Raw genomic sequence first — 14243 nt, 5'->3', positions numbered from 1 at the left:
TCTGAGGGGATGTACCGTGGAGAGGGGAGCTCAGTGGTGAGCTGAGGAGCAGAACAGGGAAAGAGCTTCCCTCCCCTCTGCCCCAGGAAGGGCTTTGTGCTGTTGGTGAGGTTTGCCAAGGTGGGAGGATGGTGATGTTCTGCGGTCCTGGAGCAGAGCTGAGGCAGGACAGGCTCCATGGTGAGTGAGGGGATGGAGAGGAGATCCTTCAGGCAGCCACCTCACTGCATTCAAGCTCTGCTGCATTCCCACTGCCCACAGAAACGCTGCTGGGAGACTGGTGAGGAGGAAAGGAGAGGTCCTGGCCTCCATTGCTCCCCAGGGCACCCAAGGCAGCAGATCCCATCTGTGCACAACTGGCATGTGGATTCACAGATCTGTGACAGGGCTGCAGGAAACCTGCCTGTGGCTGAGGACAGCACGTGTGCCTGGTGGGTTTGCCATGAGGGATTGCCTCTGGGTGTGTCAGAGCCCCCCAGCCCTGGCAGGACTCTGGGCCCCTCACAGGAGCCTGTCCTGCACACACCTGAGCCCTATCTGCAGCCTGCCTGATTGCAGAGCCTTCTAAGGCTGCACTGCAGGTAGGTGAGTGCAGGTGTTTGCAGAGACCTGTGCCAGCTTCCTGTGCTGCAGGTCACCTGGACACCAGCAAGCTCAGGCAAAGTCTGTGTGCAGGTGGGTGGGCTGCTGGGGAGGGCTGCAAGGCCAGGTTCTGTCAGTGTGCTTGTGTCCAGAGAGCTGGGGATGAGTTCAGTGGGAGACATCCAAGGTGGAGAGCAAAGTCCCAAGGAAATACAGATTTGGGTGTCTCTGGTAATTTGAGGGTTTTATGAGCAAATTGTGTACAGTTTGAGCCTGGTTGGGAAGAGGCCACCTGTGCTGGAAGGGAAGCAAGAGGCTGATGGCCAAGGTCAGCATTTCTCAGGGGAGCTGGACACTTGTTTGGTGTTTTTTTCCATGTCCAGAGTATGAGAAGAGTCCCCATAGATGTGTGTCATGGGCCCTGGCTGTGGCAGGCAGGCAGGGTGTTACTGTGAAGCTGGAAAGCGTTCCTGTGTGAGGGATGGGGCTGGCTGAGCCCCGGGCTCCCCAGCTGGAATCCAGCCACTCCAGTGCCTGTGCATGGAGCCTGAAGGGGTAGCAAAAACAGCTGGGAGAGAATAAACCCTGATACAGGAGGAAAGTGAGCACTTGGCTGATTTAGCTGAGGAGTGAGTGCAGAGATTGGCCAAACCTGACCTGAAATACACAGGTGTGACATGAAAGAGCTCCTTCAGGAAAGGCAGCACTGAACTAAAGGGTGGAATTAGGACTGGCTGTGGGAAGCAAATTTTGGGAGAATTTTCCAAGTGCATGCCATGAGCTGTGTGAGGATGTGCTCAGAGGGTCCCTGCTCTCCTGTGCTTTCCTCCCCGCAGAGCCCCTGCAGCACGGCCTGCAGTCTGTGTAGGGGTGAGCTCTGGTGCCTGCTCGGGACAGCCCCGGGCTCTCTGTGCCTTGCTGTGCTCCTGCTGGGCTGCAGGCACGCAGGGAGCTGTGCTGGGCACAGAGCTGTGAGGGGCAGTAACGAGGGCAGCTCACAGGGACTGTGCCTCGGTGCTGTGCCCCCTCCCCAGGCCTGCTCTGGGCCCTGCCCTCGGCTCTCTGGGCCCCACAGGGGTCCCCAAAGTCAGTTTGTGTTCTGTGAGGTCCCCCCGCAAACCCTCCTGGTGCCAGTGACCCGTGCAGCAATCTTTGCCCCTGGTGTTTGCACGGCTCTCCCCGTTACTGAGGACACCCCCAAAATAGTGAAGCAATGGTGAGTGATCCTGAAGTGCCGCGAAGCATTTGCCTGTTCTTGCATGGGCTCAGAACTGAGGTTCTGGAGCTGCTCCTCGCTGTCCTCAGGGAAATCCAAGTGGCTTTGGGAAGCCAATTGACCCATAATGGTGGTTCTGACAGGGAACGGGGCAGAGCAGCCCACACGCTCAGGTGTGGGAGGGCACCATGCCCAGGGGGTGCCCACAGACAGTGTCCTGGTGTCTGTGCCCTGCTCCTGGCCCAGCAGGGAGTGCATGGGGGGCAGCTCTGCCAGGGGTGCACAGGCTCACCCTGCCTGGAAGGACAGTGGGAGGGTGACAGGATGTTTGTGGAGCTGAGCTGAACTCTGTCATACCCGAGGGCTCTCACCAGGGTTTCTCATTTGCTTTTGCAAGTCAAGGAGGAGTAACTGGCACAGGGAAAACAGGAAGAAGGCTCTCAAGGAAGAGTTTAGGAGCACAGGACTTAACATGGAGATGAGGTGGAGAGAAGCCAGACAAAAAAACACAATTAAGAGCTTTGCCTTGTGCCTCAGGTATCGGTGTGTACAGGTGAGACATGCACTTGGGACAGAATGATCTCCTTCCCTTCCAGTACTGCCTGGCGGGGCAGGAGGAGTCCCTGGAGCAGTGGGACTGGCATCTGGGGGTCAGGGGGAGTCCCTGGAGCAGTGGGACTGGCATCTGGGGGTCAGGAGGAGTCCCTGGAGCAGTGGGACTGGCATCTGGGGGTCAGGGGGAGTCCCTGGAACACCAGGATTGGCATTTGGGGGGTCAGGAGGAGTCCCTGGAGCAGTGGGACTGGCATCTGGGGGTCAGGGGGAGTCCCTGGAACACCAGGATTGGCATTTAGGGGCAGGAGGAGTCCCTGGAGCTGGCATTGGCAGTACTGCTGTGGGCCTGGTGTGGCCCATACTGCAGGGATGGCGCTGTCCTCTGGAGCTGCCAGCTGAGGAGGCACTTTTCTTGGAATGGGAACAAGGAGTCCCCCACAAAGGGCTTCTTATGGTAGGTGGGAGCTGGGACCAGCCCTGCCCCTTCTCTTGTGCTGGGCACAACTCTTGTGGAAGCAGCTTGACACTTCTGGCTGAGGCAAACTAACCTTTTTGTTCATGGCCACTGCGTGTCTGGTCTGTCATTTGGGCCAGTCCAGCGTGGGTACTGGGACAGGAGGGGCTCCCTGTTACCCATCTGTCTGCAGGATTCCCTTCTCCTGGCACTCTGGTGCTGTGCGTGTGTCCCAGCCTCCTGGCACTGTGCTGATGCTCTTGGGGACCAGCCAAAGGCCCTGGCTCCATTTCTGCCTTTGGGAGTTTGGGGTTTTTCTGTTATTCTGCAGTGGTGCCTGGAGGATGTTGCTCCATCCGTGGGGATGGAAGGGGAGCTGTGGGAGCAGGTCAGCCCTGGTCCTGGTCAGGGTTTTCCACAGCTCCCATGACTCACTAGGTGTGCTCAGCAGGTCCCTGACCCTGCCACTGTGCTCAGCTCAGTCTGGAACAGCAGGAGCCAGAGCCAGCATTCCCTGGAGTCCTGCACTCCCTTGGGGACACAGATGTGCCCCTTTGGCCTTCCCAGCAGCTTGAGGGGTGCGTGTCTGCCCCTGTGGTCTGCCCCTGCTGTTCCCCAGAGCCAGCAGCCCAGGGAGGGCTGTGCCTGCTGCCTTGGGCCCTCCTCTCTGTCCCTTGCCCATGCCTATTGCTGAGCGGGCAGGCTGGGTGGGTTTGGGAGTCCCACTCCTCACCTGGCCCTCAGTCCCACCTTGCTCCCTCCTGCAGCTCCTGCCCTTGCCTGCAGGATGGGATGGGAGGTTCTGGGGCCAGTGGGTGCTTGCAGCACCTGCAGAGTTGTTCTACCTGATTTCCTCACTTCTGCTGCCCCATTCTCAGTCTCCCTTCAGGGCCTCTGGGTGCCTTTGGGAGTTCCCCAGGCTGTGGGTGAGTCAGCGCTGTGTTTGCTGTGGGATGGCAGTTTGTCTTTGTGCCAGGCAGCTGTTCCCAGCAGGTGGCAGGAGGTCACACAGGTACCCAGTGCAGGTACCCAGCAGGCTGCTGGAGGGAGCTGGGTGCCCCCTGGCAGCTGCTGCCATCCCTGCCGTGCTCTGCGCTGCCCAGTATGGTGCACGGGCTGGGGGGCACTGGCAGGGCCCTCCTCATCCACACTGCAGGGAGAGATAGAGCAAAGGTGGAAACACAATGTTTGCAAGTGAAATGAAGCCCCGAGGGCAGCTCACCTGAGCTGCAGCAGCGCTCACTGGCCTGCTGTGGCACGTTGTTCTGTCAGAGCTCAGGAGCTGCGTTGGCATTTCCTCATGGACGCCGTGTCCCATTGCCTGCTCTGCTCATGGTGCCCTTTCCATCGTCCTTGTGCTCCTCTGGCTTCTCCCTGCCTCCCACAGACACCAGGCTGGTGTTTGTTGTTTGTCTGTTGCACTCAGAGCCCTTCCCAAGCTCTTTGCTGTGCCCCAGGCCCTGTTACACCAGGAATTCCTGCCCTGAGCTCAGCTGAGTTCTGCCCTTCCCAGGCTCCCGTGGCGCTGCTGATGGTACCAGTTACACACTCATGGGAAGGATTTGTCCCACAGGTGCCTCCCAAGTTCCCACTGTGCTCTCAGATTCCAGCGGTGGCCACAGGTGGTTGTTCAGGCCCACCAGCACAGTGCCTGACAATGGCAGACACGTGGGACCAGCCCAGACCTGCCATCTGTTCTCCCACATCCCTGGGATTGGTGTCCCTAGATCCCATGGAAATTTGGGAACTCCCTGCTCCAGCAGAGCTCAGGATTGGCTCAGGATTGCCTGAGCCACCTCTGTTTTTGGAGGACTTTCTCCTCTGCCCCCAAACTTGGGGCAGTTTGCCTTCATAGCCTGGTGTGAGCCTTCCTCCAGCCCCAGAGCCCTTCCTGAGGTTTGGTCTGTGGGTCATGGGAGGCCCAAAGGCCAGTGTCCTTCATCACTCAAGGACAGTAACCTTGGATCCAGCGCCAGGCAGGCTTACAGGCTAAGGAAAGTTATTCTGGCCAGACGTAAATGAGACAGAGGATTGCAGACAGTGAGTAAAACATGTTGATTTCTTCCTTGATGTTTCAGTGTCCACCACCTGCAGCCACAGAGTTTGTTGCAGCTGCTCTGGCAGGAGCTCAGACTCTGCAGCCTCCTTGGAACTGGCTCCTCCCTGCAGTCACAGCATCCTGAACGTGCAGCCAAGGCCACCCAGACATGCCAGGCATGGCCAGGAGCTGTCTTGGGGGGGCAGCCATGCCCAGCTCCTGTTCCATGGGGCAGGTTGTCTGTACTGTTGCACCCTCCTACTCTTCCTAGCCCTTGGAATGTTTCACTTTCTTTGCCCTAGTTCACGTGTGGTGAATCAGTTAAACAGTGGATCAGTTAAACACAGACTGTGCCTGTGTGCACTCGGTGGCCCTGGCTCTCTGCAGCTCCTTGTGAACCACAGCACCTGTGGCACTGCTGTGTGGGTGTTGGAGCCAGCACTGGCAGCAGCTCTGCTCTCTCTGTTGAGGGCTCAGGAGTCACTGGCAGGTGACAGGTTGCTTTGCCCCTCTGTGTCCCTGGTGGTCCCCCCCTTCTTGCAGAACCTTCTTGTCCAGCACAGGGTTCCTCACCCTGCACAGGAGCTCCCAGACCAAGTTCCCAGCCTCTTGGACTTGTGGAAAAGCACAACCAGGCCAGGTTCCCTCTTGTTCTGTGCTTCAGGACTGCAGAAATGTTCCTGTTTCCAGACAGGCTGGGATGGTCTGAGCCACACACCTGCTCACAGCATGGAGTTCTTTTCCTTGCTCTGCCTTTGTGAGGAGGAAACTGAAATGCTGCTTGGGTGGCTTTTTCCTCTCCTAAGTTCTCATTGTGTGTCTTCTCCCATATCTCTCGTTAAAGATGAGGGGATCCATGGCTTGGTGAAGGTTGCACCTCTCTCTGAGGCTGGGCTGTGGGTCCTGGTCACTGCTCTGCCTGTGCAGCCCCTTTCCCCCTTCTGTGAAGTGCTTGTCTCAGGATAAGGCTCTGATCCCACTGGGGATGGGGGTCTCTCGTGGAGCCCCTTCAGCAGGTCACCCCTGCAAGGGCTGCACTTGTGCTCAGTGTGGGCAGCATGGAGAAGTCCCTGGGCCAGTGGTGCCCCCACTCTGTGGCTGTGGAGCTGGGAGGGGGCAGGCTGCCCTTGTGGGCTGCTGGAGCTCACCTGCCCTTCCAGGGGCACCTCCTCCACGTGTTTGTGAAACGCTGTTCAGAGCTGCCGGGGAGCTGGGGCTGCCACGTGCCTCTCATGGTGAGATGTCCTGGGCTGCAGACCTGAAATACTTCCATGCCAATGTTGCTCCTGGCGTGTCCCCAAGCCCCTGTCCCATGGCTGCCCACACTGGCCAGGGTGGGAGTGAGCAGCCTTGTCTGGAAGAGACGTGTTGGTGATGTGGGTGCATGGCTGCATCTTCCTCTTGCCGTGGAGTCCAGTGAGGGGTTGGTGAAGCCCCTTGTGTTCCCAGCACAGGCCACTGCAGGCATGGCAGGGGTGTGCCAGCCTCAGGGTCTGCTCAGAGGGACCTCCAGACCAGCAGCAGAGGTGGGTGTCACACAGAGGCTGAGCTTGGGGTGTGGCACTCTGTGCCAGGTGAAGGCCGGAGTCCTGGGGACACGCGTCCCCACTGGCATCAGGAGAGACAGGGAATGGATGAGTGGGACTTGGGGCTTGGCAGGCTTTGGGCTGCCCCACAGCCTCATGTCTGAGGGGCTCAGAGGAAGGGAATGGCTGCCCAAGGAGAGTGACCCTGATCCTGTGTTCTGGGAGCAGTGGAGGTGCCCCAGCTGTGCCCCTCTGCTGGGCACAGCTACATGGAACCGTGCTGCCTCAGTCCTTGTTCCACAGCTGTGTTTGGAAGGGCTTCAGCTGGGTTTCTCTGGCCATTTGCTGCCCTTCTCTTTGATTTCAGAACTTGAACATTTTACTGGTGAAAACGCTAGAGCAGAAAGAGGTGGAAGGCTTCCCAAGCCCCTCTGTTGAGCAGGAGCAGTGCCTGGCATTGGATGTCTCTCTGGCTTGCCCACAGAGGTTGTGAGCTCCCCATCCCTGGAAGTGTTCAAGGCCAGGTTGAATGGGCTTGGAGCAATGTGGTCTAGTGGAAGTTGTCCCTGCCCGTGGCAGGGGGTTGGAACTAAATGGTCTTTAAGGTCCCTTCCAACCGAAACGATTCCATGGTTGTTTGGATGTCACCCAGTGCCAGTCCTGCACGCCCTGCCCTGGCGTGAGAACATGTGGGACAGGTGGTGTTCCTGCACCGTGCCTCCAGGTGGCCTCTCTGACCACCCATGTCCTCCCCAGGCCACCAACGGTGGAGGAGCCTTCAGTGACTACTCGTCGTCCGTGCCCTCCACCCCGAGCATCAGCCAGCGGGAGCTGCGGATCGAGACCATCGCTGCCTCCAACACGCCCACCCCCATCCGCAAGCAGTCCAAGCGGCGCTCCAACATCTTCACGGTAAGCAGCACGGGGCCCAGGAGCTCGGGGGGTTCCAGCACAGGAGAGGGCAGGCAGTGGGTCAGGGCAGCCCGAGCCTTGGGCTCTCCTGCACGGCCGCCGTGCTGTGTGTGCAGGGAGGGACCTGCGCGTGCAGGGACACGGTGCTGCAGGCTGCTTCAGGCAGGGTGTGCGTGCATGGGAGCATCTGGGAGCAGGACAGTGCTCGCACACACGGCAGTGTGCAGGGGTGCACTCGTGGGGGTCTGCAGTGTGTGTGAGCCCCTGCTCGTCGCAGGGAGCGCAGCTGTGCGTGCACAGCACCAGTGACTCTGCTCATCTCCTCCTTGGGGCTGCATTCCCCGAGCGTGGCACAGAGCCCCTGGTCCGTGGGCCTCCTGTTTGGTGCTGGTGATGCTGTGCCAGTGGTGCTGTGCAGAGCTCAGCACCTGGCATGGGGCCCCACTCACTCCCGTTCCTGACTCCTGCGCGACTCGAGCAGCGCACGTGGAGCTGCTGTGGGTGTGGAGGGAGGGAGGACAGCTCTGGGCCCCAGGTGGAGCAGGGTACATTTGCAGCCCTCAGCTATGCTGGTTGCCTCGCAGCCTGCCTCTCTGCACGCTCTCACACCATGCACACGCTGTCCACACAGTGTGCCCAGTCCTGCCCTCACTCTCACCCTTGCTCTGAGCACAGCCATGAGTGTCCCCTCACTGTGTGCACACACGTGTGTCCCTGTCCCGTGTCTAGTGCAGGTGTAGCCTCTGTTCCCTGTGTACATGTGCAGGCTCCGGCCTCGATCCTCTCCCCATCTCAATATGCTTTCCAGCCACCATTGCTCAGCACACTGTGTCTGCTGTTTGTGGAACCGGCCACAACAAAGCCCTTGTACCTGTTGCACTGTGTCACCCTTGTGACCAGCCGCTATTGCTCCGAGCCCAGACCACACAAATTCAGTGTCCTGTGCCCCATTCCTCTCACTGCACCATTGGCATCCCAGATTCCCCACGCCTGGTGCTGGGAATGTGCCCATCTTCCTTGGCTTCTGGCATCCTGTCAGTTTCTGTGCTGACCTCCCCAATACTGTGCGCATTCCCCGGGCTGCATCTCCCGCACCCTCAGCTCTCTGTGCCCCCCCAGGCCCACGCTCACCCTGCCCGTGTGCTGTTGGTGGGTGGGCTGTGCTCCCCAGCCCCTCCTGCCAGCACACACAGCCCCTGGCTCGCAGCAGGTCCCTGCTCCCACGCATGGTTGTTCCCTCCCTGTGCCCTCTGGAATGCCCGGTAGCTGTGCCATGCCCAGGCCCTGCTCCCCTGCACGCAGTGCCGGCTGGTTCCCGCCCGGCGCTGCCACCCTCTGGCTGTGCTTGCTGCCGTGCCGCGGGCCTCGCGCTGTGCCAGCACCCAGCCACGCTGCCCGACGCCCCTGGACTCGCCGCCGGCTCGCCTTCCCGCTCTCGGAGCGCCATGGGGTGGGCACGCTGCGGGAGGAGGAGGAGGAGGGCGGCTTGCTGCGGGGCTTACGCTTGTTCTTGTTCGCTGTGGAGTCATCACGCGCGGCCGCGGTCTCTCGGCTCGCTCATCCGGCTCACGCTTGCTCTGCGCCGCGCGCTCACCGCGCTCACCTCACCGCTGGGCTCACCTCACCTGCTTGCTCGTGTGCTGCTGCACATCCATGGCTCACGTTGACGTCTTCACCCATCTGGTCGTGGCAGCAGCAGCAGCTCCCGACACCTCCCGCAGTGGGGCAGGACCAGGAGGGGCGGGAAGGGAAGGAGAGGGCAGGCTGTTTTCTGCCGCTAGCTTTTCCCAGGCAGGCAGCGCAGGGGTAGCCAGCAGCCTCTGTCCTTACAGGGTCCCCAGGCAGGCACAGGCCTTTCCGAGGTGCAGTGCTCGGCCCAGCTCTGGGAGCTGCTGCAGCCCCAGTCCTGAGCTGTGCCTGACTCCTTTGCTCCTCTTCTCCTTCTCCTCTCCTCCTTTTCCTTTCCTCCCCCTCCTCCCTGCTCTCCTCCTTCTCTTCCTTCCTCCTCTCTCCTCCTCCTCCTCCTTCTCTCTTCTGCTCTCCTTCTCCTCTCCCCTGCTCCGGCTCCTCTCCCGCTCCCCTCCCGCCCCCCAGTGGATCGCATTCCCCCCGGGGGTCTGCGTGCCCCAGAGCTCCAGGTGGACACAGACTCTGCGCCCCTCCTGCCCCCGCCCCAGCCCCGACTGCTGCTGCCGCCGGCGCCCACTCCGTGGCCTGTCCGTGCTGTCTGCTGGCACCCATCACTGACAGACTCGTGTCCGTGTTCTGAGTATAACTTGCCAAACTCTTTATTCTTTCGATATTTGCAGATATGTGCCACTGTTTCCAACTTTTCATCAACAAAAAGGCCTTTCCAACTCCTTCCAAATTAGAAGATCCAGGTGGTTACACACGGCACCTCTGTACAAATTCTCTCACTTTTCATTGCCTCTCCAGGGCCGGATAAGGGATGGGCACTGGGATTGATCTAAGATTAGAGGCTCGCCCGCCCTCCAGCCAGCATGGGTCCCCCCCTCGGAGACACGCAGGAGCCTTTTAAATCCCCCCAATGTAAAGTCTAGGAAGCGCTGAGACGGCCTGCGCCTGCACTTTAAGCTGGGACATTTCTGGGCCTGCTGGATGCTGTCTAGGCACTGCCCTTTCTCGGGGATGCCGGGCGGACGACCCTGCTGGGATGGGAAGACCTGCAGACGCACCGGGACCGGGCGACAGCCGCGCATGGAGCTGGATGGGCCAAAAGACGCTTTGCTGCTGCCTGCGGGAGCCGCTGCAGCGCCTGCCGCTAGCGCTCCGCTCCTTCTTCCCTCCTGCACCTCTGCAGCCTGCATGGACTCCTGCTCCTTCTCCTCTTCTCCTCGCAGCCGAGCAGCCATCTGTGTCTCTTTAGTTTTCTTCTCTTTCGATCTCTTTGTTTGGTTCTGGGCCCAAAATCTGGTGAATCGGTGTGCCAGGCGCGCGGGGCTCGTATCCCTTTCTGATCCAAAGCACACGGGGCCCTCCTGGACTGAGGGGGTGTGTAGGACGCTCCAGAGAGACGCTGCCGCTGCCTCCTGCCATTGTTGTGATTCTGAATGTATTGGTTGTGCTCCATGCCATGTATGACTTGGTATTTCCCTCTGTCCTAAGCACTTTGAATGAGTTCTGCTCAACAGACTGTAAATTTCATATTGTATTTATCAGAGTTTGCTCTCCCCGCGGCCCTCGGGCGCTGGTGGGTCCCGCTCTCGCCGCTCTAGACGTGTGGTAGATATTTATTGTCCATGCTCTTTTGTAAGGGGCTGGTATCTGCCCGGTGACCTGTGCTACTTTGTATGGTGCAAGTGTGTTACCAGAATAAATCTGTTGGATTAGTAGAGGTGTGAGTTCCTTCACTGCCTGACCCTCTCCTGCTTCCATCCATGCTCCACCTGCATCCCATGCCATTTCTGTCTGTCGCCATGTCCTGTGTGCCCCACGGGAGGGGGGGCCCATGCAGCCCCGCTCTGCCAGGAGGAGGACAGCTCTGCTTGCACCGGGGGGAGAGGAGAGCAGAGGAGAGCAGAGGAGAGCACAGCTTGCCGGGGGCTGCGCTGGAGCGTCCCCAGTGTCCCTAGAGGGGCCGGGTGCTGGGAGAGCTGGCCTGGGGGAGAGCAGAGTGCTCTGGCTGGAGCTGCGGGACGGGGGGCCGTGGTGTGCTCTCCGTGCCCGGTTTAACACACCCGTGTCTCTTCTCTTCCAGTCCCGCAAGGGCGCCGACCCGGAGCGCGACAAGAAGGTGCCCGAGTGCAAGGCGGACAGCATCGGCAGCGGGCGGGCCATCCCCATGAAGCAGGTTCGGTGTTCCTTCATCCTGCTCTGAGAGCAGGCTCCGGGGAGCCTGGGGGGCTGCCTGGGGCTCCTGCCCGGGGGGCCGCACACCCCAGGGGTGCTGGGGGTGCTCTGGGGGCTGTGCCGAGGGTGGGTGTGCAGCGGGGCTCTGGGGGCTGTGGCAGGGCCCTGCTGGGGCTGTGGCAGTGGCAGGGCGCTCCCGGGGCTGTGGCAGTGGCAGGGCCCTCCCAGGGCTGTGGCAGGGCGCTCCCGGGGCTGTAGCAGGGTGATGCTGGGGGCTGTGCTGTGGGTGAATGGGTGGGTGTGCAGTGGGCTCTGGGGGCTGTGGCAGGACGCTCCCGGGGCTGTGGCAGTGGCAGGGCCCTCCCAGGGCTGTGGCAGTGGCAGGGCGCTCCCGGGGCTGTGGCAGTGGCAGGACGCTCCCAGGGCTGTGGCAGGGCGCTCCCGGGGCTGCAGCAGCGGCTGCAGAGCGGTTCCAGCAGATGGCATCCATGCCCCACGCCCGCCGCAGCCTCTGCCGCAGCCTCTCTCTGCTCCTCTCTACTGCTCTTCTGTCCTGTTCCTTTCCACTCCTGCTCCTGCTCCTGGCAGGACAGGAAGGGGATTCAGGATTCCCCTCTTCACTGGCTCCTACAGAGAGCTGTGAGCACAGTGCCTGCATCGTGAGCCACTGGGAGCCCAAGGGAGGCACTGCTTCTCCAGCAACAGTGCGTTCTGCTCCTGCCTCTTGGCTTCCAGGGAAGCTTGAACTGCCTGGATCCAACCCAGAGTGCTGCCTGCCCATCACTGGCAAGCAGTGGTGGGTGATGTCCAAGCGAGCCAGGTGGTGTGGATTGCCTGGATGGCGTTTCTGTCAGGATTTCCTTGCATTGCAGGAAGGACTGATGTGGCAGTGCAGGTTGTGCTGCTGCCTTGCATGTTGTGTTCCTGTTGTGGGTTCATTTACCCCCTGCTGGCCCCTCTGTGCCCCATGGGCCCCCAGCCCTGCCAGGGCTGAGTTGCACAGGGCCAGTTGTGTCCCTGCATTGCAGGAGTGCTGGGATATGAGGCAGGACAGTACAGTCTCCATCCCCACCAGGTTCTGGCTGCCTGGTACGATTCCATGGGGAAGGGCTCAGTGAAGCCAGGCTAGCTGGGGAGGGGAGTGGTGGGTCACAAGAGAGAGACCCTGCTCAGTGCTGGAGCTGCCAGAGCTCCTGCCCTTCCCTGCCGTGGAGTAATCCTGGGGCAGGTTTGTGCAGGGCTGTTGGTGCCCTGGGCAAGGGGCTGTGCTGAAAGCAGGCTGGTGTTGGGAAGGCAGCCCTGGGAGGGCTGGCTCTGGAGCCAGGGGAGCAGTGACAGCAGAAGCCAGGCCAGGGTGGAGGCTGGGGGATCTCACACTTGGGGGCTCTGCCCCTGAGGGGCCCAGGCTTGGCACTGCCCCAGCAGCAAGGGGCAGCCCAGCTGCGTGCTGGGCCATGCCCTGCTCTCTGCAGGACACGGCCTCTGCGTGTGCAGTGGGTCTGTTTGTGAGATTGGACTGGTATCTAGGGCAATACAACAATTGGTGTGCAGTAGGTTATTGTTTGTAAGGTTGAACTGGTATTTAGTGCAGTACAACTGTTGTTGGTGTGCGGTGGGTCATTGTTTGTGGTGGGTCATTGTTGGCTCGTTGTTTGTAGTGGGTCGTTGTTGGTGTGGGGGTCACTGCCATGAGGTGCTTGTTGATTGCACTGGTTTGTTGGTGTGCAGTGGGTCACTGTACTGGGTCATTGTTGGTGTGGGGGTCACTGCCATGAGGTGCTTGTTGATTGCAGTGGGTTGTTGTTGGTGTGCAGTGGCAGTGCCCATGGGGGTCAGCCCATCCTGGGCAGCAGGGGAGGTGGTGGGTGGCTGTTCTGTGGTGAGGTAGAGCAGCTGGAGCCCTCAGTGAGACAGACCTGGCTTGGTTCCCCTGCTGCTGCCTGCGAGGGCTGGTCCTGAGAGGGGCCGGACAGCCTCCTGTGCCTGGACCCCTGGGTTCCTTTCTCCAGGATCCACTCAGCAGGGCAGGATGATTCTTCACCTGCAGGATGATTCTTTACCTGCAGGATGATTCTTCACCTGCAGGATGATTCTTCACCTGCTTCTGTGTCTCTGTGCTGCTGACAGGGCCTGGCCTTGCCTGCTCTGCTGGAGGCTGTGTTGGCTTAGTGGGATTAAGGCATTCCATGGTGTTCCTGTGTGAAATGGGGAGAATTGGGACCGAGAGAGGCCCAGCTCTGCAAACACAACCTCTGTTCATCCTTTCTGGGCTTTGCAAGGAGGAGGAGATGCCAAACCTCTGCCTGGTTCAGGAGTAAGCACAGGAACCAGTTCACAGCAGCAGCAGCTCGCGAGGAGAGCCTGGAGCAGAGTTCCCATGGGACATCCAGGTCCATGCTGGGCTCAGGACTGGCACCTTTTCTAGCCAGAGTTGCTAGAGGTGGTTCCACAGAGATCCTGGCAGTGTTTTTACAGGAACATACGTGGGGAAATGGTGTTTGCCAGGTGGACACTATCTTGTTCCAGCAGATACCAACATGTGGCTCGTGGGGAAGGGCTTGTTGGGGGTCCATAGTGAGGTCAGCACTACACTTTGGCACATTCCTGCTGTGACCCTAGGCCACAGGGAGTGATGGCTTGGTGCCACCAACAGGGAGAGCAGCAAAGACTCTCCAGAGGTGTGGCTCTGTAGCAGAGATTCAGGACAGGGCATGGTTGCTCTGGTGTGGAGCTGCCCCTTCTGGAAGATGGTGGAGGTCTCACTGCTTACTGTCTTTGAGAGGCAGTGGGGCAGTGGGGCCTTTAGCTGGTTTCCCTCTTAGACCCCTCGTTGGTCCTGCCCAGCCCTAGGAGCAGAGCAGCTGTTGGGTTTGGGGCTGTGGGTGGCACGTGGGCAGGATCTGCTGCCCGGCTCTGTGGCCAGCCCTGGCTTCCCTGGGCACGGCTGGGCTGGGCTGGGCTGGCACGGTTGGTGCTGGGGCTGCTGGCAGGTCACCTTGGGACAGCTGGGAGAGGAGCTGGGCTGTGCTCACAGTGCCAGGGCTGAGGGCAGCAGGTGCTGGGGGCAGGGGGCTCACCCAGGGCTGCAATCCCTGTGATCCACGATCCTTCCTGCTCTCTGTGAGCACAGAACAAGCACTGGGAGGCACT

The 14243-nt window shown here is 60.4% G+C and overlaps 1 protein-coding gene across 3 annotated transcripts in view; it reads left to right on the top strand.

Annotated features, from left to right (window-relative positions):
- The window catches only part of AGAP3 (ArfGAP with GTPase domain, ankyrin repeat and PH domain 3), a 115708-nt gene that overhangs the window by 53958 nt on the left and 47507 nt on the right, over positions 1 to 14243 (top strand). For 2 of the 3 annotated variants that reach the window (XM_064703683.1, XM_064703685.1), the window contains exons 8-9: positions 7128 to 7283; positions 11002 to 11094. In XM_064703683.1, coding sequence (XP_064559753.1) covers positions 7128 to 7283; positions 11002 to 11094 — 249 coding nt within the window. Of the gene's footprint in view, positions 1 to 7127; positions 7284 to 9592; positions 10637 to 11001; positions 11095 to 14243 lie in introns of those variants that run through there. The other variant, XM_064703684.1, reaches the window with a different exon arrangement.

Source organism: Zonotrichia leucophrys, chromosome 2 (assembly GCF_028769735.1).
Source record: "Zonotrichia leucophrys gambelii isolate GWCS_2022_RI chromosome 2, RI_Zleu_2.0, whole genome shotgun sequence".
Classification (NCBI taxonomy): Eukaryota; Metazoa; Chordata; class Aves; order Passeriformes; family Passerellidae; genus Zonotrichia; species Zonotrichia leucophrys.
Note: the sequence above shows the minus strand (reverse complement) of the source record. Positions and strands in the feature narration are given on the sequence as shown.